The 24210-nt window shown below is 41.9% G+C and overlaps 1 protein-coding gene across 2 annotated transcripts in view; it reads right to left on the reverse strand.

The window, feature by feature from the left end:
- The window catches only part of nrd1a (nardilysin a (N-arginine dibasic convertase)), a 120830-nt gene that overhangs the window by 72632 nt on the left and 23988 nt on the right, over positions 1-24210 (reverse strand). Inside the window, exons 5-11 of one of the 2 annotated variants that reach the window (XM_072574286.1) lie at positions 22934-23064; positions 21380-21475; positions 21159-21281; positions 19927-19984; positions 18704-18777; positions 13203-13272; positions 6747-6824 (exon numbers count right to left, since the gene is read on the reverse strand). In XM_072574286.1, the coding sequence (XP_072430387.1) occupies positions 6747-6824; positions 13203-13272; positions 18704-18777; positions 19927-19984; positions 21159-21281; positions 21380-21475; positions 22934-23064 (630 nt within the window). The remainder of the gene's footprint in view (positions 1-6746; positions 6825-13202; positions 13273-18703; positions 18778-19926; positions 19985-21158; positions 21282-21379; positions 21476-22933; positions 23065-24210) is intronic. The other variant, XM_072574287.1, reaches the window with a different exon arrangement.

Raw genomic sequence — 24210 nt, forward strand, 5'->3', positions numbered from 1 at the left:
CAGTTCAACCAAGTGGAATTATCTCATAGGTGTACCTTGTCTTCCAGATGAACACATTTGCAGGAAGTGTAACCAACTCAAGTTTAAATAATTGCTTAACTACATGTTTATGGAGGTAGTCGCACTACAGGTTAGGGTCACATAGGCAGATCATGCAGGAGTCCCCTAAGTTGATTTTACTGCTAATCAGTTTTGGATTCTGCTTTGGATACTGGCAAGCAGAAAGTTCCTCAAGGCGTGCAACAGTGGTTCAGGAGGAAAGGAAAGAATGGAAAAGCAACAGTAATAGGAGATTCCATAATCAGAAGATTGGACAGGCATTTCTGTGACAGTAAAGTCCTGAAAGCTGATTTCAGTGAGTTAGGAAAGACGTCATTAAGCAAGGTTTCAAGGGCAGTAATTTCAGGATTACTCATAGTGCCTTCTGTTAGCAAACATAAGAATGGGGGCGTTGCTTGAACATGGGGCTGGAGAATTGATACAGGAGGGAGAACATCAGATTTGCGATGCATCGGGACCATTTCTAGACAGTCGGGATCTGAACAATCTGGACGGACTGATATTCTTGCAGGTAATTTCCCCTAGTGGTGTTGGGGAGGGGTTTAAACTAGCTAGGGGTTAGCTAGTTGGAAAGAAATAAACCCAGTAATAGAAAGTAGAATTCCTAAAGATGGGCTTATGCCCAAAACGTCGATTCTCCTGCTCCTTGGATGCTGCCTGACCTGCTGCGCTTTTCCAACACATTTTTCAGAATAAAAAGTAGAGAACTGGCAAATGAAATTAGAAGACCAGCAAAATTAAGGTAAGCATCAACTGAACTTTGGATGCAGAATAATGCTAAAGAGACAAAGTGAAGAGCACTTCATCTAAAAACACGAAGTACTAAGAATAAGGTAGATGACTTAAACTAATGGAAATAAATGGGTCTACTTGTCATCACAGAAACAGCCACAAGATGGCCAAAACTGAGAAGTGAATATTCAAAGATATTCAACACTTGTAAAGAGCAGGCAAAAAAGGAAAAAGGTGATATTACACTGCAAAAACAGGACTGCACCAACATATTACTAAGGGAGGATCCCCTAACTGAAAAGCTAAATGCAGAATCTGTTTCAGTGGAGCTAAGAAACAAAGGGCAGCAAATATTGGTGGAAATTGTTCTTAGGCCACCAAACAGTAATGGTAGTGTGGGGCAAAGTATTAAAAAGAGATTAGAAAAGCATTGCTATTACAGTAATAACGTGTGACTTCAATCTCCATTTAGATTGGGTAAACCTAATGAGCATTAACACTGAGGAATATTAAGTTATGAAGTATGTTAGGGGTGGTTTTCTAGAGTTGATGAACCAACTGAAGAACAGATTATTGAAACAACCTTAGAAATGAGTGACCATAATATAACAGAATTTCATATTATATTTGAAAATGAGATTCTTCCAATATAATCCACTGGCTTCAGATTGAGCTAAGGAAATTATGAAGGTATTAAGGACAAATGGGTCAAGGTGAACTAGGATAATACATTGATGGGTATGATGGAACATTGTCAATGGATAGACTTTAAAGAATTGTTAGAGAGATCACTGCAACTATACATTCTTTCAAAGTACAAGAAACTAGCCAATTTGATACAGAACTGGCTCAAAGGTAGAAAACAGAGGGTGGTGGTGGAGGATTGTTTTTCAGACTGGAGGCCTGTGACCAGTGGAGTACCAGAATGATTTGGATATGAGCATAAGAGGTATAGTTAATTAGTTTGCAGGTGACACCAAAATCAGAGGTGTAGTGGACAGCAAAGCAGATTACCTGATTCCAACGGGATCTTGATCAGATGGGCTCAATGGGCTGAGATGTGGCAGACAGTATTTAATTTAGATAAATGTGAGGCGCTGCGTTTTGAGAAAGCAAACCTTAGCTAGACTTAAACACTTAATGGTAAGGTCCCGGGGAGTGTTGCTGAACAAAGAGACCTTGGAGTACAGATTCATAGTTCCTTGAAAGTGGAGTCGCAGGTAGATAGGATAGTGAAGGCAGCGTTGGATATGCTTTCCTTTATTGGTCAGCATATTGAATACAGGAGTTGGGAGGTCATGTTGCGGCCGTACAGGACATTGGTTAGGCCACTGTTGGAATACTGCGTGCAATTCTGGTCCCCTTCCTATTAGAGGGATGTTGTGAAATTTGAAAAGGTTCAGAAAGGATTCACAGCTGCCAGAGGAAGTGGTGGATGCTGGTACAACTGCAACATTTAAAAGGCATTTGGATGGGTATATGAATAGTAAGGGCTTGGAGGGATATAGGCCGGGTGCTGGCAGGTGGGACTAGATTGGGTTGGGATATCTGGTCAGCATGAACAAGTTGGACAGAAGGGTCTGTTTCCATGTACATTTCTATGACTCGATGTCAGCAAACTCAGCAAAGAAAGCAAATTAAGATAAACAATTCTTTTTCTAACAAAGTCCTGTGAAGTCACCAAAAATTGTCAAAAATCCAAAGGTTGGATTGATTTTTAGTACATAGCAAAGGAGAATAATAGAAAATGGTAAAGGGAACATAGAAGGTAAAAGTAACTAGCAAAAAAACATAACCAGACTGCAAAAGTTTCTATAGGTATATAAAAAGGAAATATTCAACTAAGATTGTGCTCCAATGATAGTCAGGATAATTTATAATGGGGAATAGAGAAATGGCAGTGAAGTTAAATGATTACTTTGTGTCCGTCTTCATTGAGAAAGATACAGAAGTCTCCCAGATCCAACTGACTAAAGAGAATGAGAAATTGAAGGTTGTTGGAGAAATTAGTGGTTGATGAGACTTGGACCTGACAGTCAACATCTCATAACATTGAAAGAAGTAGCAGTAGACGCATTGATGATGACCTTCTAAAACTCTATAGATTCTGAAATGGTTCCTGCAGATTGGAAGATTGCAAATGTCACCCCACTACTTAAGAATAGACAAAGGGAGAAAAATGGAAAATTGCATCAGTAAAATGCGAGAATCTATCATAAAGAATGTGATAAATGAACACTCGAAAAACAAATGACCTATAGCGTAGGTCAATGTGGGGTATTGTCAGCATGGATTTGTGAATGGCAAGTTGTGTTTGACTAACCTGTTGAGTGTATGAGGGTGTTATTAACTGGATTCATAAAAGGTAATCGGTTTAATAAACAAAATCATTCACTCTGTGACTAGTGGGGTCTCGCAAAGATCAGTACCCAGTTATTCACAATATACATCAATCATTTGGAAGTGGGGACCAAATATATATTTCCAAATTCATGGATGATACAAGGTTAAGTGGAAACATACAGTTTGGGGGAAGTGCAAAATGGCTTTAAGAGAACGCGGACAGTGAGCAAGAACACTTCAGATGAAGTATAATGTTGTGATGACACTACCTCTTTAAGAGGTGCATTTTTCTCTGGTTTTGAGGAGAGGGGTGAGGCAGAGGTTACAAACAGTCTACTTCAAGCCAATTAAGTAAACAGGTTGAGAGGCCTCGGGTTTTGTGGAAAACCCTGGAACAACAGAAGCAGCCTGAATGGTGGGGTCAAGCTTCCACAGAACCCCAATTTTTAGTCTAGCTTTCAGTAGCTGTAGGGGTTCAAAAGCAGCTACATCGCTCTCTTGCTTTGCTACAAATAAAAGCTTGGGTTCTCTTCTTGCTGCTAGAACTGCATGTGAGACAATCTATTTTAATGAATTTTTCTTTCCCAAGGATGTGCTTGTAAGATATTACTATATTGGAACAGTTAATGAGTAGCTTATTATTTTAAGTATTTCAAGAGTTACCATTAAGCCAATTTTTTTTTTAATTTTGTCTGCATTTTAGCTATAGTGTATGAATAAAGTGTGTTTTGCTTCAAGCCTGAAAGTTTGACCAATCAAATTGCATTTAGAATGTAGTGCCTAGCACTTGCCTTTAAAATAAGAAAAAAAGTTAGGGTCTAGGCTAGTTCCTTGACATATTTTCAGGGGATTTGGTCTGGTCCATAACAATGTAAACAAATGTGAGACTATCTACTTTGATAGGAAAATTTGCAGAGTAATTCGCAAATAGTAAGAGGTCAAAAAGTACAAACGGACCTGGATGTCTTTGTCAATAAGTCACTGAAGAGTACTAAACAGATAGAGCATAAAATTAGACAGGTTAATGGTACACTAACATTTCTTGCAGGAGGATTTGAGTACAGAAGTTGTGAAGCCTTGCTTCAATTGTATTGGAATTTGGTTACATCACACATGAAAAACTGTGTGCAGTTTTGGTCTTTTTACCTTAAGAAGGAAATTATTGTCATAGAGAAAGTGCAATGAGTTATTCCTGAGATGGCAAAACTACCCCAGAAAGACTGGGTAAACTGAGCCTGCATTCTCTAGAGTTTCAAAAGAATAAAACCAGACTCACTGAAAACTATAAAACACTTAAACGGATCAAAGAGTGGCTGTAGGCAAGAGGTTTCCTCTCATTAGGAAGTGTAGAAACATAGGACACTATTCAAAAATGATGGGAGAGCCACTTTGAACCAAGGTAAGGTTTTTTATTTACTTATAGGGTTGAGAATCTTTGGAACTCTCTACCCTACAGGCCATGGAAGCTCAAACTAAATATTTAGAGTAGAGATTGACAGATTTCTAAATACCAATGAGGTAAAGAATTTTGGGATAGTGTGGGAAAATGGCACTGCAACAGATGATCAGCCACGATCAAACTGAATGGCGGAGCATGATTGATATGCCAACTGGTCTAATCCTATGTTACTTTTTATTCCTTAACAATCTGTCTGATATGCATATTTCTGGTGGAGGCTTAATGGTCTCATCAATATATTTTTATTGTCGAAATCCATTAAGCACCTTGGATTTTTTTTATTAATTTGAATTTGCATGTAATTGCAAATTAAAATCTAAACCATCTATAAATAACCTCTTAGTCCTGGGTAACTTGGCTTTTCAGCTATTGAATTAAAGATTTTTATTTTAAATTATATCATCAATGTTATTTCAATTACACAGGAAATGATGTACACTGTTTTGCATTACAAAGCACTCTAACATAAACACTGACTTCTTAATTTAGACATGGAAACAAAGAGTACATGTGACCACATTATATTGGGAAGGTGATGGCCCTGTGGTATTATCATGAGACTATTATTCCAGAAACCCAAGCAATGTTCTAGTGAGGTAGGTTCGAATCAGATGGAAAAACCTGGAATTAAAAGTCGAATGATGATCATAGAACTATTGCCGATTATCAAAAAAACCAAGTTGGTTTACTAAAGTTGCCCTTGGAGTCCTTAACAATGACTTTGGACACCATAAAGTGTCATAGCATTGTGTAGTAACTTCCTCCTAATTACTACATACTGCACACCTTGGCTGATGAATCACTTCTCTTCCACTTAGTGCATCCTCTAAGTGGTGTCCAAAGTGTAGCAAGGGCACTGAGCTCACTCATTGAGAGTACATTCTATATCCACCATGAGTGGCATGGCAGCAGCACTACTGATCAGTAGGGGAATCAAGGGTTATGGTGAAAATACAGAAAAGTGGATATGAGCAATGTTGGCTCAGCCATGATCCTAATGAATGATGGAGTAGGTTCAAGGGGGCAAATAGCCTAGTCCCGTTTCTATTTCTTATGGTTTAATAGACTGAACACATTGAGGAACTCCATATTGGGCAGTTATGGGACACCATGGGCCATCAGCAGCAGTAGAATCACAATCTGTAACCTTGTAGCCTGGCATATACCCCACTCTGCCATTACCATCATGTCAAAGGATTAATCTCAGTTCAAGGAAAAGTGCAGAAGGGCATGCCAAATGCAATATCTAAAAGTGAGGTGTCAACCTGGTGAAGCTACCAAATAAGACTACTTGCGTGCCAAACAGCATAAACAGTAATTGATAAACAGAGCTAAGCAGTCCCACAACCAATAGATCAATCTAAACTTTGCAGTACTGCCACATCCAATCATGAATGCAGGTGGACAATTAAACAAATGATGATGACAACTGCACAATTTTCAGCACCATTCTTGGCTCCCCAGACACTGAAGCAGTGTATCTCCAAATACAACAAGACCTGGAAAATGCCAGGCTTGGGCTGAAAAGTAGCAAGTAAAATTCATGCCACACAAATATCAAGTAATAATCATCTCCAAGAAGAGAGAATCTAATAAGTGTCCCTTGATGTTCAATGGTATACCATCACTACATTAGTCATTATCAACAATCTGGGGGCTTAACATTGACCAGAAACTCAACTGAACTAACCACATAAATACAATGGCTACAAGAGCAGTTCATAAGCTAGGAATTCTACAAATAACTCACCTGACTCCCTACCTACAAGGTACAGGCAGGAATGTAATGGTATACTCCACTCCCCATTTGCCTTGATGAGTGTAGCTTCAACAACAGCGAAGAAGCTTGATAACATCTTGGCTCAAAAGCCTGGAACTCCCTCCCCAACAGCACTGTGTTCACCTACAGCATATGGACCACAGTGATTCAAGCAGGCAGCTCATCACCAGCCTCCAAGGGCAACCAACAATGGGCAACAAATGCTGACCTAGCCAGCAACACCCACATCTCATGAATGATTTTTTTTTAAACTATATTGCAAGATTTTCCTTTTCAATGCATTAAATTATAGCAAGATCAACAATAAAAGTTATTATGCATCATAAAACATTATTGCCATCTTTATCCAACTTCGTAGTATGAAGCACTTACCTCGTTCGAAGGAGGGACAGGATACTGCCTGTACCTTCATGTCCTATTAGCCATGATATATAGTGAAGTGGTTTAATCCTGACAACAGATTTTAAAACATACATAAAATAATGTTGTAAATATCAGCATGGAAACAAACTGCATCCTAATTTAATCAATGTTGCCATTAAACTACTACTTCTATATCAATGAGATTTTAAGGTACCTATCAATTTAAAAAAAGAAAATCCTGATCATGATGGGCGTAAAAGCTACAATTGCAAGTCTACATTACTATATATATTGGTTACACTTTGTAAAAGGCATAGTATAATTCCAGTCGTATCAAACCATTTATAAAGGCTGTCATTGGCTCCAATGATTTCGGGTGAAATTTTAGAAACAACTGTACCTTTCCATAATATCACAAAAATACTCTGCTCATCTGCATAGGAAGCAGAGGTCTAAAGCATGAATCTGAAATTGTACATCTAATGTTCAGTTATCATTTAGCGACAGTGATTAGGGATTCTTTAGTCAGGGAAGCAGAGAGGCATTTCTGCAGCCGAAGACATGAATCCAGGAGTGTCGCCTTCCTGGTGCCAGGATCAGAGATGTCAGTGAATGGCTGCAGGGGATCCTGAAACGGGATAGCGATGAGTTTGAGATTGTGGTATATGTTGGTACAACGATATGGCAAAGTGAGGAACGAGGTCTTGCATCAAGAATTCAGGGAGCTAGACAGTAGATTAAAAAGCAAGACTGAGAAACTTGAAAGGGTTCAGAGAGGATTTGAAAGGATGTTGCCAAGATTAGAGTGGTGTTGGAAATGTACAGCAGGTCAGTCAGCATCCAAGGAGCAAGAAGATCGCCATCATAGAATCATAGGTTTCAGGCAGGAGCCTTTCATCAGGAATGAGTTTGGAAGCCTCAGGGGTGGAGAGATAAATGGGAGGGGGTGGGGCTGGGGAGAAGGTAGCTGGGAGTGTAATAGGTGGATGGAAGAAGGGGTAATGATGGTAGGTCAAAGTGGAGGCTGGAGCGGATAGGTGGGAAGAAAAATTGACAGGTGGGACAGGTCATGAGGATGGTGCTGAGCTGGAAGTTTGGAACCGGGGTAAGGTGGGGGGAGGGGAAATGAGGAAACTGGTGAAGTCCACATTGATGCCCTGGCGTTGAAGGGGTCAGAGGCAGAAGATGAGGTGTTCTTCCGCCAGGCATCGGGTGGTGAGGGAGTAACGGTGGAGGCAGCCCAGGACCTGCACGTCCTCGGCAGTGTGGGAGGGAGTTGAAATGTTTGGCCACAGGGCGGTGGTGTCCTAGAGATGTTCACTGAAGCGCTCTGTGAGAAGGTGTCCAGTCTCCCCAATGTAAAGGAGACCATATCGAAAGCAACAGATGCAATAAATGACATTTGTGGAAGTGCAGGTGAAACTTTGATGGATGTGGAAGGGTCTTTTGGGGCCTTGGATGGAGGTGAGGTGAGAGGTGTAGGCGCAGGTGGCAGGGGAAGGTGCCAGGAGGGGAGGATAGGTTATTGGGGAGCAAGGACCTGACCAGGTAGTCACGTAGGAAACTGTCTGCGGAAAGCAGTTCGGGGTGGGAAGGGAAATATATCCCCGGTGGTGGGGTCAGTTTGTATGTGGCGGAAATGTTGGCGGATGAGGCGGTCTTTGCGGAGGTTGGTGGGGTGGAAGGTGAGGACCAGGGGTTCTGTTCTTGTTGCATTTGGAGGGGTGGGATTTGAGGGTGGAGGTGCGGGACGTGGATGAGATGCATTGGAGGGCATCTTCCACCACGTGGGAAGGAAAATTACAGTCTTTAAAGAAGGAGGATATCTAGTGTGTGGAACTGGTCCTCCTGGGAGCAGATACAGCAGAGGCGGAGGAATTGGGAATATGGGATAGCATTTCTGCAAAAGGTAGGAAGGTGTAATCCAGGTAGCTTTGGGAGTCAGTGTTGAGTCTGTCGTCGTTGATGGAGATGGAGAGGTCTAGGAAGGGGAGGGAGGTGTCAGAGGTGGTCCATGTGAATTTAAGGCCAGGGTGGAATGTGTTGGTGAAATTGATGAACTGCTTAACCTCTGTGGGAACACGAGGTGGCGCCGATGCAGTTATCAGTGTAGCGGAGGAAAAGGTGGGGAGTGGTGCCGGTGTAACTACGGAAGATAGACTGTTTTATGTAGCCAACAGAGAGACAGGTATAGCTGGGGCCCATGCCTGTGCCCATGGCTACCCCTTTCGTCAGGAGGAAATCCTCCCACTTCCTCCAAATGAAAGCGTTAGCCATGGGCACCCGCATGGGCCCCAGCTATGCTTATCTCTTTGTCGGTTACGTAGAACAGTCCATTTTCCATGGTTACACTGGCATAAGATGGCTTTGGATTGGGAAAAAGCAGAATTTGTTAGAAGAAAGCAGGATCTGGCTTCAGTAGACTGGGAACAGCTCCTTACAGATAAGTGTACAGCTGAGCAATGAGAGGCATTCAAAAAAGGAGCTGGGGAGAGCACAGGTCTACTATGTACCCTTTAGAAGGAAATTTAGAAGCAATAAGTTATGAGAACCTTGGATGTCTTGAACAATTCTGGATTGGATAATAAAAAGAAAAGTAGGACTTTTACTAAGTCCAAAGGGAGCAATTCAGCTGCAGTTCTAGAGAAATACAGAAAGTGCAGGAGGGAATTTAAGAAAGCAATTAGAAAAGCACAAAGGAGAATGAAAAAGGACTTGTGAACAGGATTTGGGAAAATCATAAAATATTTTATAAAAACATTAAAGGAAAGAGGTTAACCAGGGAAAGAATAGGGCTGATTATGGACAAAGGGAGCAACCTGCGTATGAAGCTGCAGAGTAATGAAAGGGTGTTAAGTGAATACTCCTCTTCAGTCTTCACTCTGGAAAAGGAGAACAAAGGTACAGAATTCAGGAAAAGGGACTGTGATGAACTTGCATAGTTTGACATAGGAAATGGGCTGATAGAGGAGGCTCTGTCAAGCTTAATATCCCCTGGTCCAAATGAATTGCATCCCAGGTTGCTGTAGCTGCGGAGGCAGGAAATTTCAGGGGTTCTGACAATATTTTTTATTCCTTTCTAGCCACAGGGAAAGTACCAAAGGACTGGAGGATGGCTAGTGGGGTTCCACTTTTTAAGACAGGTGGTAGAAATGAACCAGGAAATTACAAACTGGTGAGTCTCACATCAGTGGTAGGGAAATTATTGGAGAAAATTCTGAAGGACAGAATTAATACCCACTTGGACAGGCAAGGATTAATTAGGGATAGCCGGCATGATTTTGTCAGAGAGGGGTCATGCCTAACAAATTTTTTTGAAAATGTGATCAAATGTGTGGATCAGGGAAGTTCAGTTAATATAGTTTTTATGGATTTTAGCAAAGTTTTCGACAAGGTCCCACTTGAGTGACTGAGTGAGAAGTTAATGCACATAGAATTGAAGGGACCTTGGTGAGGTGCATTAAAAATTTGCTTAATAATAGCACACAAAGGCTAGTGTCAGAAGGCCGTTTGATTGACCGGAAGCCGGTGTAGAGCAGTGTACCACAAGGATTGGTACTGGGATCCTTATTGTTTTATATACATTTAAACAATATAGATGGTAATGTAGGAGAAATGTTATGCAAATTTGCAGACAATATCAAGACTGGTAGAGTGGTTAATAGTCAAGAAGATGGTTGTAAGTTACTAAAAGATATAGATAGGTTGGTCAGATGGGCAGACCAGAGGCAGATGGTATTTAACCTTGATAAATGTGAGGTGATGCTCTTTGGAAGAAGTAAACTGAGGGCATATTTAATGAATGGAAGGATACTGGGTCGCTTGGAACAGAGGGACCTAGGGATAATTGTTCACAGATCCCTGAAGCTGGCAGAACACGTAAATAGCTGAAAAATGTGTTGCTGGAAAAGCGCAGCAGGTCAGGCAGCATCCAAGGAGCAGGAGAATCGACGTTTCGGGCATAAGCCCTTCTTCAGAAATGAGAAAGGTGTGCCAAGCAGGCTAAGATAAAAGGTAGTGAGGAGGGACTTGGGGGGAGGGGCGTTGGGAATGCGATAGGTGGAAGGAGGTTAAGGTGAGCGTGATAGGCCAGAGAGGGGGTGGGGGCGGAGAGGTCGGGAAGAAGATTGCAGGTGAAGAAGGCGGTGCTGAGTCAGAGGGTTGGGACTGAGCTAAGGTGGGGGGAGGGGAAATGAGGAAGCTGGAGAAATATGCATTCATCCCTTGTGGTTGGAGGGTCCCGAGGCGGAAGATGAGGTGCTCTTCCTCCAGGCATCATGTTGCCATGATCTGGCAATGGAGGAGGCCAAGGACCTGCATATCCTTGGCGGACTGGGAGGGGGAAGTTAAAGTGTTCAGCCACGGGGTGGTTGGGTTGTTTGGTGCGGGTGTCCCAGAGGTGTTCTCTGAAACGTTCCGTAAATAGGTTAGTTAAGAAGGCTAATGGGACACTTGCTTTTATCAGCTGTGGCATAGAGTATAAGAGCAAGGAGGCAATGTTGAAGTTGTACGGAGTTTTAGTCAGGCCACAACTGGTCACCTCACTACAGGAAAGCTATGACAGCACTGGAAGGGGTACAGGGGAGGCTCACCAGGATGCTGCCTGGGATGGTGAAATTGAGCTGCAAGGAGAATTTAGATAGGCTTGGATTGTTTTCTTGGATTGGAGCAGAGAAAAAGACAGGGAAATTGGGGGGGCTGGGAAGCATGACTGAGGTGTATAAGATTATGAGGGGTATGGACAGGGTGAAGAGAGAGCAGTTGTTCCCTGTGGTTAAGGGGTCAATCATGAGAGGACATAGTTTCACAGTAAAGAGCAGGACATTCAGAAGGGATTTGGGAAAAAAACCTTAACACTCAGCTGGTGGTGGAAATTTGGAATGAACTGCCTGAGAAGGTAGTGGAGGCTGGAAACTTGCAACTTTAAAAAAAAATCAGGATGACCACTTCAAATAACATAACATTTAAGGATATGGGACAAGTGCAGGAAATTGGGATTAGAGTATATTTAGTGGTAGTTGTGTTGGTATAGACTCGATGAGCCTTTTCTGTGCTGTATGAATTTATGAATCTATGAATCATTTAGTGCATACTGCAACATGGTTCAACTAAGCACTTTAATACGACTATACTATTGTGCACGGCACTACAAAAATATTGGGATGAAGTTCGTGCCATAGCACATCGGCAGCCTAAAGTATAAGAAAGGAAGATATGAGTGAATCATCACTTATTTAGCTTTAAGAAAGTGTAAATGATTTGAAGTAGCAGATGCGAGTCAAATAAAAGTGCTAATAACATATCAGTGGAGGTTGCCAAAACAACATCTCTGCTGACCTTCAATGATTTTAGTAGTACTTGATGAAATTAAACTGTCAGGAGTGATTTCAACTTACTAATACTGCCTCAGTATATAAAACAAAAAGAAGATTTGACTTATTTAGGAATCCTTCAAAAAATGGCAAACACACACACAGAGAAGTAGAATGGAAAAATTACATATAGTCAGATCCTTCATTTTTATTTTGCAAGAACTTCTGTGCATTTCCTCTGCAACTTGAATCTGTACAGGAGATATGATGAAAGAGGATCCACTGAATCCTGAAGTGTATCTTTAAAGGGCTGATGATCAAAATTATTAGAACCATTACCATCCTTTGTATAGGAAATTTAAAAATAGTACTAGTAATGGCAGTCGCTACAGTTCTTACAAAAAATTCAACTTCAATTTTATTCTCATTTGTGCGATGGGTTGGCAAGCAAAATAATTGACACAAAATGGCAGAAATACTGATTATACACTGTAGGAAGACGTAACAGAGAAACTAGCAGTGCAATTGTCTCAGCCCCCACATGATGGCTTGCAATGAAGATTTTACTTATAGTAGATGCACAAAAACTTGACTTGTTGACACTCCATGGATCTCTGCGCAGAGTGGAACATGCCCAAAAATAGCAAAACAGCAAATGGGATATAATCTGCAGTACTAAAAACCTCGTCATCTTCTACATCTGTAAGAACTCATCAACTGAAACAGTTATACACTTTTTATTACATAAAAACACTTGGCTAGATGCTCCAATCATTTTTTATGATTAAACTGTTGAGTTCCTCCCTTAGAAGGCAAGCAGACTGAATATAAGTCATCGATTGTAATGTAGCCCAAAATGAACAATATACATATGAGCTAGAAACAAATAGACTTACTGCATATATGTTGAAAGGAGCTAAGGTAAAAATAACACAAGAAGAAATTATCCAAATGCTAAAAATTGGAAATAAATGCAGAGCAAGCTTGAAATACATAGGCCAGTTAGCATTCATAAAAGAGAAGTTATGGTTTTTCTGGTTGGTTAGTTTCCCAAAGTTGCAAGTAAAACATTGAAAACCTTTTCCACTGGTTTATATTTAAATGCTGACAAACTCTAAGCATCTTGTTTCTTCCCAATAACAAAATATTATACCTGTAATACTGCTTCTGGGGAGGAAGTGCCCAAGTTATATTCAGAGAATGAACTTTCTTCACAGGGACAACTGGAAGATAAAATGGTTCAATATTTCATTTAAATGAAAGGAATCTTTATCAAACATGCAAGTGTAAACAATTGTGTTAAAATTGTTGAATATAAAACATATAATTTTTCAGGTACTTGTGTGCTTGACAACTATTTCACGATTCAATTTTAAATAGTGAAATGAAATGTTTATATGCAAACTTATTTGAAGATTAAGTTAAATTAATGTTGAATGCAATAAAACACTTCAAAAATAACAGTCATTAGAAACTTAGGATAGATCTTAGAAAGATCATAAACTGAGAGGAAGATAATGTGGTAATTTAAAAGTGGAGTGGGCCGAGAGATGGGAGATGAAGTTAAACGTGGAAAAATATGAGATGATATATTTTGGTCAGAAAATATGGAGATGAAGACTAAAACAAAGGGTACTACTCTAAAGGATATGCAGAACCAGACAGACCGGGGTGTTTATATGATTAAGTTATTAAAAGGTAGCAGCACAGATTGAGACAGACAGACTTGTAGAAGACATTAGGAGAAAGTGAGGACTGCAGATGCTGGATATCAGAACTGAAAATGTGTTGCTGGAAAAGCACAGCAGGTCAGGCAGCATCCAAGGAGCAGGAGAATCGACATTTCGGGCATGAGCCCTTCTTCAGGAATGAGGAAAGTGTGCCAAGCAAGCTAAGATAAAAGGTAGGGAGGAGGGACTTGGGGGAGGGGCGTTGGAAATGCGATAGGTGGAAGGAGGTTAAGGTGAGGGTGATAGGTCGGAGTGGGGGTGGGAGCGGCGAGGTCAGGAAGAAGATTACAGGTTAGGAAGGCGGTGCTGAGTTCGAGGGTTGGGACTGAGACAAGGTGGGGGGAGGGGAAATGAGGAAACTGGAGAAAATCAGAGTTCATCCCTTGTGGTTGGAGGGTTCCTAGCCGGAAGATCAGTCACTCTTCCTGCAGGTGTCGTGTTGCCATGGTCTGGCGATGGAGGAGTCCAAAAACCTGCATGTCCTTGGTGGAGTGGGAGGGGGAGTTGAAGTGTTGAGCCACGGGGTGGTTGGGTTCGTTGGTCCAGGTGTCCCAGAGATGTTCTCTAAAACGTTCCGCAAATAGGCGGCCTGTCTCCCCAATATAGAGGAGGCCACATCAGGTGTAGCGGATGCAGTAAATGATGAGCGTGGAGGTGCAGGTGAATTTGTGGCGGATATGGAAGGATCCCTTGGGGCCTTGGAGGGAAGTAAGGGGCGGGGGAAAGAGTGTGGCGCAAGTTTTGCATTTCTTGCGGTTGTAGGGTAAGGTGCCGGGAGTGGAGGTTGGATTGATGGGGGTTGTGGACCTGACGAGGGAGTTACGGAGGGAGTAGTCTTTTCGGAACGCTGACTGGGGAGGGGAGGGAAATATATCCCTGGTGGTGGGGTCCGTTTGGAGGTGGTGGAAATGACAACAGATGATACGATGTATATGGAGATTGGTGGGGTGGTAGGTGAGGACCAGTGGGGTTCTGTCCTGGTGGCGATTGGAGGGGCGGGCCTCAAGAGCGGAGGAGCGGGAAGTGGAGGAGATGCGGTGGAGAGTATCGCCAATCACGTCTGGGGGGAAATTGTGGTCTTTGAAGGAGGAGGCCATCTGGGTTGATTTCGGTACCCCTCTCTGAGGATGAAAGATCAGTCCTCAGCAGAGGCCTCACCTTCATTCCCCTACGCTCTCAGATTAACGGGTTCAACATGCGGCGAGACATCGAACAATTCTTCCGCCGCCTTTGCCTCCGTGCCTACTTCTTCAACCAGGATTCTCGCCCACCCTCTGACAACTCCTTCTCCCGCCTCCAACACACCCCATCCACCTGGACACCCCGTGCTGGCCTCTTACCTGCCCTCGATCTCTTCATAGCCAACTGCCGCCGCGACATTAACCGCCTCAACCTCTCCACCCCCCTCACCCACTCCAACCTCTCACCCTCGGAACGTGCAGCCCTCCACTCCCTCCATTCCAACCCCAGCCTCACTATCAAACTGGCAGACAAGGGAGGCGCGGTAGTAGTTTGGTGCACCGACCTTTACACCGCTGAGACTGAACACCCGCTCGCGGACACTTCCTCCTACTGGCCCCTTGACCATGACCCCACCTCCCACCACCAAACCATCATCTCCCAGACCATCCATAACCTCATCACCTCAGGGGATCTCCCATCCACCACCTCCAACCTCATAGTTCCACAATCCCGCACCGTCCGTTTCTACTTCCTGCCCAAACTCCACAAACCTGACTGCCACAGCTGACCCATTGTCTCAGCCTGCTCCTGCCCCACCGAACTCATCTCTGCATACCTAGACATGGTCCTGTCCCCCTTAGTCCAAGAATTGCCACCTACGTTCGGGACACCACCCATGCCCTCCACCTCCTCCATGATTTTCGCTTCCCCAGTCCCCAACGCCTTATCTTCACCATGGACATCCAGTCCCTGTACACCTCCATCCCCCATCACGAAGGACTCAAAGCCCTCCGCTTCTTCCTTTCAATAGACAATAGGTGCAGGAGTCGGCCATTCTGCCCTTCGAGCCTGCACCACCATTCAACATGATCATGGCTGATCATCCTTAATCAGTATCCTGTTCCTGCTTTATCTCCATAACCCTTGATTCCACTATCCTTGAGAGCTCTATCCAACTCTTTCTTAAATGAATCCAGAGACTGGGCCTCCACTGCCCTCTGGGGCAGAGCATTCCACACAGCCACCACTCTCTGGGTGAAGAAGTTTCTCCTCATCTGTCCTAAATGGCCTACCCCGTATTTTTAAGCTGTGTCCTCTGGTTCGGCACTCACCCATCAGCGGAAACATGTTTCCTGTCTCCAGAGTGTCCAATCCTTTAATAATCTTATGTCTCAATCAGATCCCCTCTCAGTCTTCTAAACTCAAGGGTATACAAACCCAGTCGCTCCAGTCTTTCCGTGTAAGGTAGTTCCACCATTCCAGGAATTGACCTCATTAACCTACGCTGCACTGCCTCAATAGCCAGAATGTCTTTCCTCAAATTTGGAGACCAGAACTGCACATAGTACTCCAGATGTGATCTCACCAGAGCCCTGTACAGCTGCTCCCGCCATACCAACCAGTACCCCTCCACTGACACCCTCCTTCGACTGACTGAACTGGTCCTCACTCTGAACAACTTCTCTTTCCAATCCTCACACTTCCTCCAAACCAAAGGAGCAGCCATGGGCACCAACATGGGTCCCAGCTGTGCCTGCCTCTTCGTAGGATACCTGAACTGCTGTGCTCTTCCAGCACCACTAAACCAGAATCTTCGTAGGATATGTGGTACAGTCCATCTTCCGCAGCGACACTGGCACCACCCCCCACCTTTTCCTCCGCTACATCGATGACTGTATCGATGCTGCCTCGTGCTCCCATGAGGAAGTTGAACAGTTCATCCACTTCACCAACACCTTCCACCCCAACCTCAAATTTACCTGGACCGTCTCAGACTCCTCCCTTCCCTTCCTAGACCTCGCCATTTCTATCTCGGGCGACCAAATCAACACGGACATTTACTATAAACCGACCGACTCTCATAGCTACCTAGACTACACCTCCTCCCACCCTGTCCCCTGTAAAAATGCATCCCATATTCCCAATTCCTTCGTCTCTGCCGCATCTGCTCCCAGAAGGACCAGTTCCAATACCGAACAACCCAGATGGCCTCCTTCTTCAAAGACTGCAATTTCCCCCCCAGACATGATCGGCGATGCTCTCCAACACATCTCCCCCACTTCCCGCTCCACCAATCGCCACCAGGACAGAACCCCACTGGTCCTCACCTCCCACCCCACCAACCTCCATATACATCGTATCCGTTGTCATTTCCGCCACCTCCAAACGGACCCCACCACCAGGGATATATTTCCCTCCCCTCCTCTATCAGCGTTCCGAAAAAACCACTCCCTCCGTGACTCCCTCGTCAGATCCACAACGCCCACCAACCCAACCTCCACTCCCGGCACCTTCCCCTGCAACCGCAAGAAATGCAGAACTTGCACCCACGCCTCCCCCCTTACTTGCCTCCAAGGCCTCAAGGGATCCTTCCATATCCACCACAAATTCACCTGCACCTCCATACACATCATTTACTGCATCCGCTGCACCCAATGTGGCCTCCTCTATATTGGGGAGACAGGCCGACTTGCGGAACGTTTCAGAGAACACCTCTGGGACACCCGGACCAACCAACCCTTCAACTCCCCCTCCCACTCCACCAAGGACATGCAGGTCCTTGAACTCCTCCATCGCCAGACCATAGCAACACGACAGCTGGAGTAAGAGCGACTCATCTTCCGGCTAGGAACCCTCCAACCACAAGGGATGAACTCTGATTTCTCCAGTTTCCTCATTTCCCCTCCCCCCACCTTGTCTCAGTCCCAACCCTCGAACTCAGCACCACCTGCCTTACCTGTAATCTTCTTCCTGACCTCGCCGCTCCCACCCCCACTCCGACCTATCACCCTCACCTTAACCTCCTTCCACCTATCGCATTTCCAACGCCCCTCCCCCAAGTCCCTCCTCCCTACCTTTTATCTTAGCCTGCTTGGCACACTTTCCTCATTCCTGAAGAAGGGCTCATGCCCGAAACGTCGATTCTCCTGCTCCTTGGATGCTGCCTGACCTGCTGCGCTTTTCCAGCAACACATTTTCAGCTTGTATAAGACATTATGTTGGCTCAGCTGGAATACTGCATACAATAAGGATGGCACAGTTTTGGAAGAATGTGAAAGCCTTGAATTGTGCACAGAAGAGGTATACCAAAACAGAAACAGGAATGAAGAACTTCAGTTATGAAGTCAGATTGATGAAGCTGGGACTTTTTCTTGAAGAGGAGTCTAAGAGGAAATCTGATTCAAGAATTCAAAATCATGAGGGAACAGAGCAGATAGGGACAAAATGTCCATACTCATGAAAGGATCAAAAACGAGCGGGCACAGACTTAAAGTAACTCATAAAATGAGAAAGGGGAGAATGGCACGAAGTGAAATGTTCATTTGGAAAACCAGTGCAGACACGATTGGCCAAATGGTCTCCTTCCACACTATACCAATATTGTAACATTCTGAAGGAAGTCATGCAAATTTGAACACTTATTTACAACTATGACCATTCAAAAATCCTTTTATTTTAGAAAAAACATAGCTAACCTGTCCAAAAACTTCAAAGTATAGTGGTGCCAAATTGGAACTGAAAGGATAATGGTTTCCTTTCCCTTTGTTTAGTCCAGTGTTGTAGTTCAGAAGCAATTAAACTATCATCAGGTGTTAGTAACACAAAGCATAACTCTATACTTATAAATACAAAAGTATACAAACAATTTGTAAATATTCATTTAACAGGTTCACATTTTCACATTGAGCTATTAAGGCATTTCAAGAGAATGCGGTACCACTAGAAATTAATTTATACATACCCCTATAAAGTTTATTAAAAGCAGATGTTTCAAAGGGATCCCTGAATTCGGAGAAGTCTGGTTTGGGTAGACCACTTCATACATGCGAGATTAGGAGAAAAGAAAGGTATGCTTTGTAACAGTTTTCAGAAATTAGTACTGTTGTTCACATTTCACTCATATAGAACAATTTTAATTGATTTGCTGTACCAAGATGCAGATAATGATCCCATTTATCTGATCACATTCAAAAAGCTTGACACCATCCAAGGCAAAGTAATTTGCTTGATACAGATCCATCCATCAGCCATATAGTGCTTCGACTGATACAACTTGCCGAGTCTCCTGCAATGATACCTTCCTTACTCACAATTTCTACCACCCAGAAAGTCAAAAGCAGCTAATGCATGGGAATACAACTACATACAAGTTCTTTCCAAGAACAAATCACCCTCATTTGGATATATATCATCATCCTCTAACTCCCTTCCTAAGAATCTACTGGGAGTACTGTTACACAAGACCAAACTACACCACAGGCACTGCAGTGGTTTAACACAGCAGCTCACCACCAGCTCTCAAGGACAATTAAGAACAGGTATTAAATGTTGGGTTTGCCAGAGATGGTTATATTCCAAGGACAAATTGGGAACGAAAAGCTGTTTATGACAAAAGACAAGTTTTAAACTAGTTTGATTTACAGAGTCTAGCCATTCTTTAAATTGGCTCACAGGTGTTATTGGACTTCCTTCAATTACTCTAAATTTACTCTCAGTGAGTGCAGAATTATATAAACTAAAGAAATCTCTGATTCAGTCTCCAGTCTGTCCTGTGCATTTCTCAGGCAATTGACAGTAAGTTTTATTACAATGACTGAGCCTTCCTGTATGAAGGATAGCATGGTGTAAGAGGAAAAATAGACAGTGTTCCTCATCACTCCTCAGTGATTCCCCACTTGTGGGGGTTATCAAGGAAAGGTTTATGTTCACAAAGCCCTCAGAATAAAATGGCATGCTAAGGGTCATTGTCATAAAGATTCATGCATGAAGGTTAGCCACCTGGCTAAAAGATTAAATATAGACCACATCCCAGAGAACTATACTCCAGCAACAAGTCAAAGCTTTACGAAAAATCAAGAAGAAAATTATTGGAAAAGCACAAATATGCTTAAAAATATAAAAAAAGGAATGTTTGCCAGTATTTATTTTTCTATCATATTTCATAATACAAAGAATAGGTCTTACTTGTTTGGTACTTGAGAAAAGATTTCCTTCACCCAAGCTTCCAAAGTATCCAACGTTTCTACAATTGGTCAGATTAAATTAGGAACAAATCAATCACATCACTGTTTCACTAGAACTATTGATAAAACTTTGTGAATCAACATTTACATTGACCAATGGAAATAGTGGACAAGTTGGTCAGCTCAGTTGACAAGATAGCAAGTATATGGTATGGAATCATGCCAAAAGCATGGGTTCAACCTCCATAACATCTTTGGTGGTTCATGGAGGCCCACATTCTTGCCTTTCCCATGGTTGATGGTAAGTGGCACTCCTCTAGCTCCACAAGAGAAAAATTTCTTTCAAATGGAGAAAAATGCATTTCTGGTCCTTTGTAAGACAATGGCTAGTTTACTATGTAAAGAAATCATAGTTGTAGTCTTGGAATATCTTGAATGTATACATACACTAATTCATCACTTTCTACTGGATTTGATTGAATCCATTTTTAATTGTTTTTATAAACCATGAATTCTATCCATTTCTATTGAACTATTATTTCCAAACTTGAATCCTTACTGTAATAAAATAACAATATATGATCCCAACAAAATCATCAAATATCTGTTGTTAAAAAAAAACTTCCTGTGGAAGAAATAAATAGTATGGAATTTACAGTTAACTATACCTAAATACTAACTACCACACTTGTTCCATGATTCTGTCCCAGCAGCCACAACTTTTAAATTTCTCAATATTTTTAATCATTGCAGATAGAGAGACATGGACAAATACATCTTTAAGCTAGGGAGTTATAGAGTCTTGAAAGGTAATTGAACTAGGACAGACAGTTATAATTCATCCATTTTATAACAAGCAACACATTATATCCTTATGTCTGCATTTCATAAATTACATTGAAAACCACTCAGTTTAATTGCTAAAAATCTAAATATAACTGTGCATATTTCCTGTCGACTTTTCTATTATAAATATGTGTCCACATTTATTATTAATTCCTAGTAAACCTATCAGAATGGAATTACACTGTCTGCCTGGTGTAAGCACCAAGATATGACCACTGTCACAATTCTACAAGTAAAAAAATCATGATTCCACAGTCAATTTTCATTAGAAATTATATTCGTCATTTGTCAAACAGCTTTGATGAACACTTAGTACAACAAGCATTGCTGTGTGGCCTAAAAATGAAATGTATATCATACCATTTAAAGTGAGCACTCAATATTCACCTTTGGACTGGACAGCCAGAGTCATGTAATGAGCAGAATAATGTCGCTTGCAAAACTCTTTAAGTCTTGCATAAGTGTCGATGTTACTCTCTTTTGGCATAAGTTTCAACGTCTGAGAATTTCCTATTGATATTATAGATGAATATTAATTCACATAATAAAAAGATTAAATTTAAAGATTTAAGCTAGACCAGCAAAGTAAAGATAGACAGCCATCTTACCCCAAAAGAATTTTCCCATGGGATGGCCAGGCCTGGCAAGGCTTCCAAATAACAGTTCTTTCCTGCTAGAATCAGATGGCGAAGCAAGCTGGAATTCTACCCAAACAAAGAGTGTGGAAGTGGTCATTAAACATTAGCTTTCTTAGTCCACACCTTTAACAAAGACTGCTGGGAACTATGACAGAGTATTCTTTTACACGCACAAGTTCAACTAACAGCAGCAGCATGACAGAGTTAGGAGTAACAGATCTTTTTCAGCTTGGAAAGATGCATCTGGTGAAGTACCAGAAGGTTCACTCCTGCAATATTAATTTTATTACCTATATTCATGACTTGGAGGGGGACAGGTGTAATGCATCCAAATTTACAGAGATACAAAAATAGATTGGAGGGCACATTGTGAGGGTATATAAGGAATCTCTAAAAGGATATAGATGTTGAGTGTATGGACAAAAACATGGAAGATAAAACTTTAATGCAGTGAAGTGTGAAGTCATGCACTTAGTCGGAAGAATCAAAAGGCAGACTATTAATACAATGGAGAGACGCTCCAACAAAAAAGTCCATCACAGAGCGATGTGGGTGTTTTTGTATATGAAACCCAAAATGTTAACATAGAGAGCGTCGGAGGCTGAGGGGTGACCTTGGAGAGGTTTACAAAATTACAAGGGGCATGGATAGGGTAAATAGGCAAAGTCTTTTCCCGGAGGTCAGGGAGTCCAGAACTAGATGGCATAGGTTTAGGGTGAGAGGGGAAAGATATAAAAGAGACCTGAGGGGCAACGTTTTCACACAGAGGGTGGTATGTGTATGGAATGAGCTGCCAGAGGATGTGGTGGAGGCTGGTACAATTGCAACATTCAAGAGGCATTTGGATGGGTATATGAATAGAAAGGGTTTGGAGGGATATGGGCCGGGTGCTGGCAGGTGGGACTAGATTGGGTTGGGATATCTGGTCGGCATCTGTATGACTATGATATAGTGTGTGGATGAAGTACCCAACAGAAGCACTGTACACAGTTTTGGTTCCAATATTCAAAGAAGAAATATCTGACATTGGAAGCTTTTTAAAAAAGAGATTCACTAGGCTGATACTTGGGATGAAGGGGTTGACTTTTAAAGAATGGCTCTTATTTGTTAGAGCTTTGAAGAATAAGGGCTGACCTTATTGAAATGTACAAGATTCTGAGGGAGCTTTTGAGAAGGTGTTTCCATTCGTGGGGAAATCTTGACCTAGGGGACATGGTTACAGAATATGTGATATTCACTTAAAACTGAGAATGTAAAATAATTTCTTCTCTCAGAGGGTAGTGAATGTCTGGAATTCTCTACCCCAGAGAATTGTGGAGGGTATACCACTGAAAGCTTTTAAAGAGGAGTTATATAGACTATTGACAAATCACGAAGTTGATAGCTCTGCTCAGTTGACAGGAGAAAGGAACCGAGGCCTGGAGCAGAAAAACCATGATGTTGTTGAATGGCAGGACAGACTTGAGGGGCCAAATGGCCTATTCCTACTCCAATTTATGTCCATATGCTATTGATATTCATTACCTTTAACTGTAAGGCAATAGTAGAAAAAAAAATGTACACACGGAGATTGTACATTACCACTATCCACAGCTTCTACTTCCCGATCAATAGTATCTCGAATCATTAACGGACCAATAAAGAACTGTGCCCATCTGGAAAAAATGCACAATAGATGAAATGTTTTTCAGGATACTCACAATCAACAAAGTTCAGTTTTAGAAACGTTTTAATGTCATTATACTGCTACACTATTTTAAAAAAAAAGGAGAGATTATCTGAAATAAACATGTCAGAAGTGGGATAAGCCAAATGCTTTTGTGCACAATTCTGTTAGGATATACAAATCTAATTCTTGTCCACATAAACAATGAAGATCAAAACATTTGCAAACTAGTCATATTGAACAAGTAAAGTAGACAGCTGATGAAAAGCCTGTAAAACAATTTGATTGGTTGCTGCTAGATTAGCTGTGCTACTGCCTAATCAGATAAACCTGGTATTTCATATACAGAACAACAATGACAAAGAAAATCATCAGAAATTTGTTGCATGTGGCCATCTGGTGGTGAGCCCACAAAGACTTCATAATATTTCACAACAAAACTTACTAAGAAATATTGACATAACAAGTCAGGGGCAAGGAATCCAAAAATCTGAAGGTGCAGGGTGAAGTTTTATTCTACGGTATTTAACGGTAACTCAAATTGTGAGAATAACTAACACCAGTAAATTCAAGTTCCTAATCGACAATAAAATAACTCACTTATAATGTATTTGTAATTGGTATTAATAGAAATAATGCCTCAATATCCTTTGTCACGAGAATTCTATAACTCACTAATATTCACCCTGATACCAAATCGCCCTACTGCACAAAGCATGATCAACCTTCTGAGTCAATGTCACTCTTAACAGACTCAATCTTTGTTTCTTTGGCATTTAATACGGACTCCAGTTCACATGAAGGTGATAACCCTGATTTGGGGGTTACTCAGCTAAATCTGCAAGTGAACATGATGCTCTATAATTGTGCAAAGAATAATCTGAATCATTGAAGGAGATTGCACATAGACCAGTGGACTCAGTATGTGTCATGGAATATTATCTAGCACAGGAAAATGTGGAGTTATGCACTTTAATAGGAAGAATAAAAGAGCTGAATATTATTTAAAGGGAAAAAGAACAGAGAAAGCTGCTACACAGTGATTTGGGAGTCTTCATGCATAAATCACAAAGCTTTCATTTAATTTCAGCAGGTAGTACAGAAAGCAAATTGTCCTTTCTTTTAAAAGGGAATG

The sequence above is a fragment of the Chiloscyllium punctatum genome, chromosome 7 (genome assembly GCF_047496795.1).
Source record: "Chiloscyllium punctatum isolate Juve2018m chromosome 7, sChiPun1.3, whole genome shotgun sequence".
Taxonomy (NCBI): domain Eukaryota; kingdom Metazoa; phylum Chordata; class Chondrichthyes; order Orectolobiformes; family Hemiscylliidae; genus Chiloscyllium; species Chiloscyllium punctatum.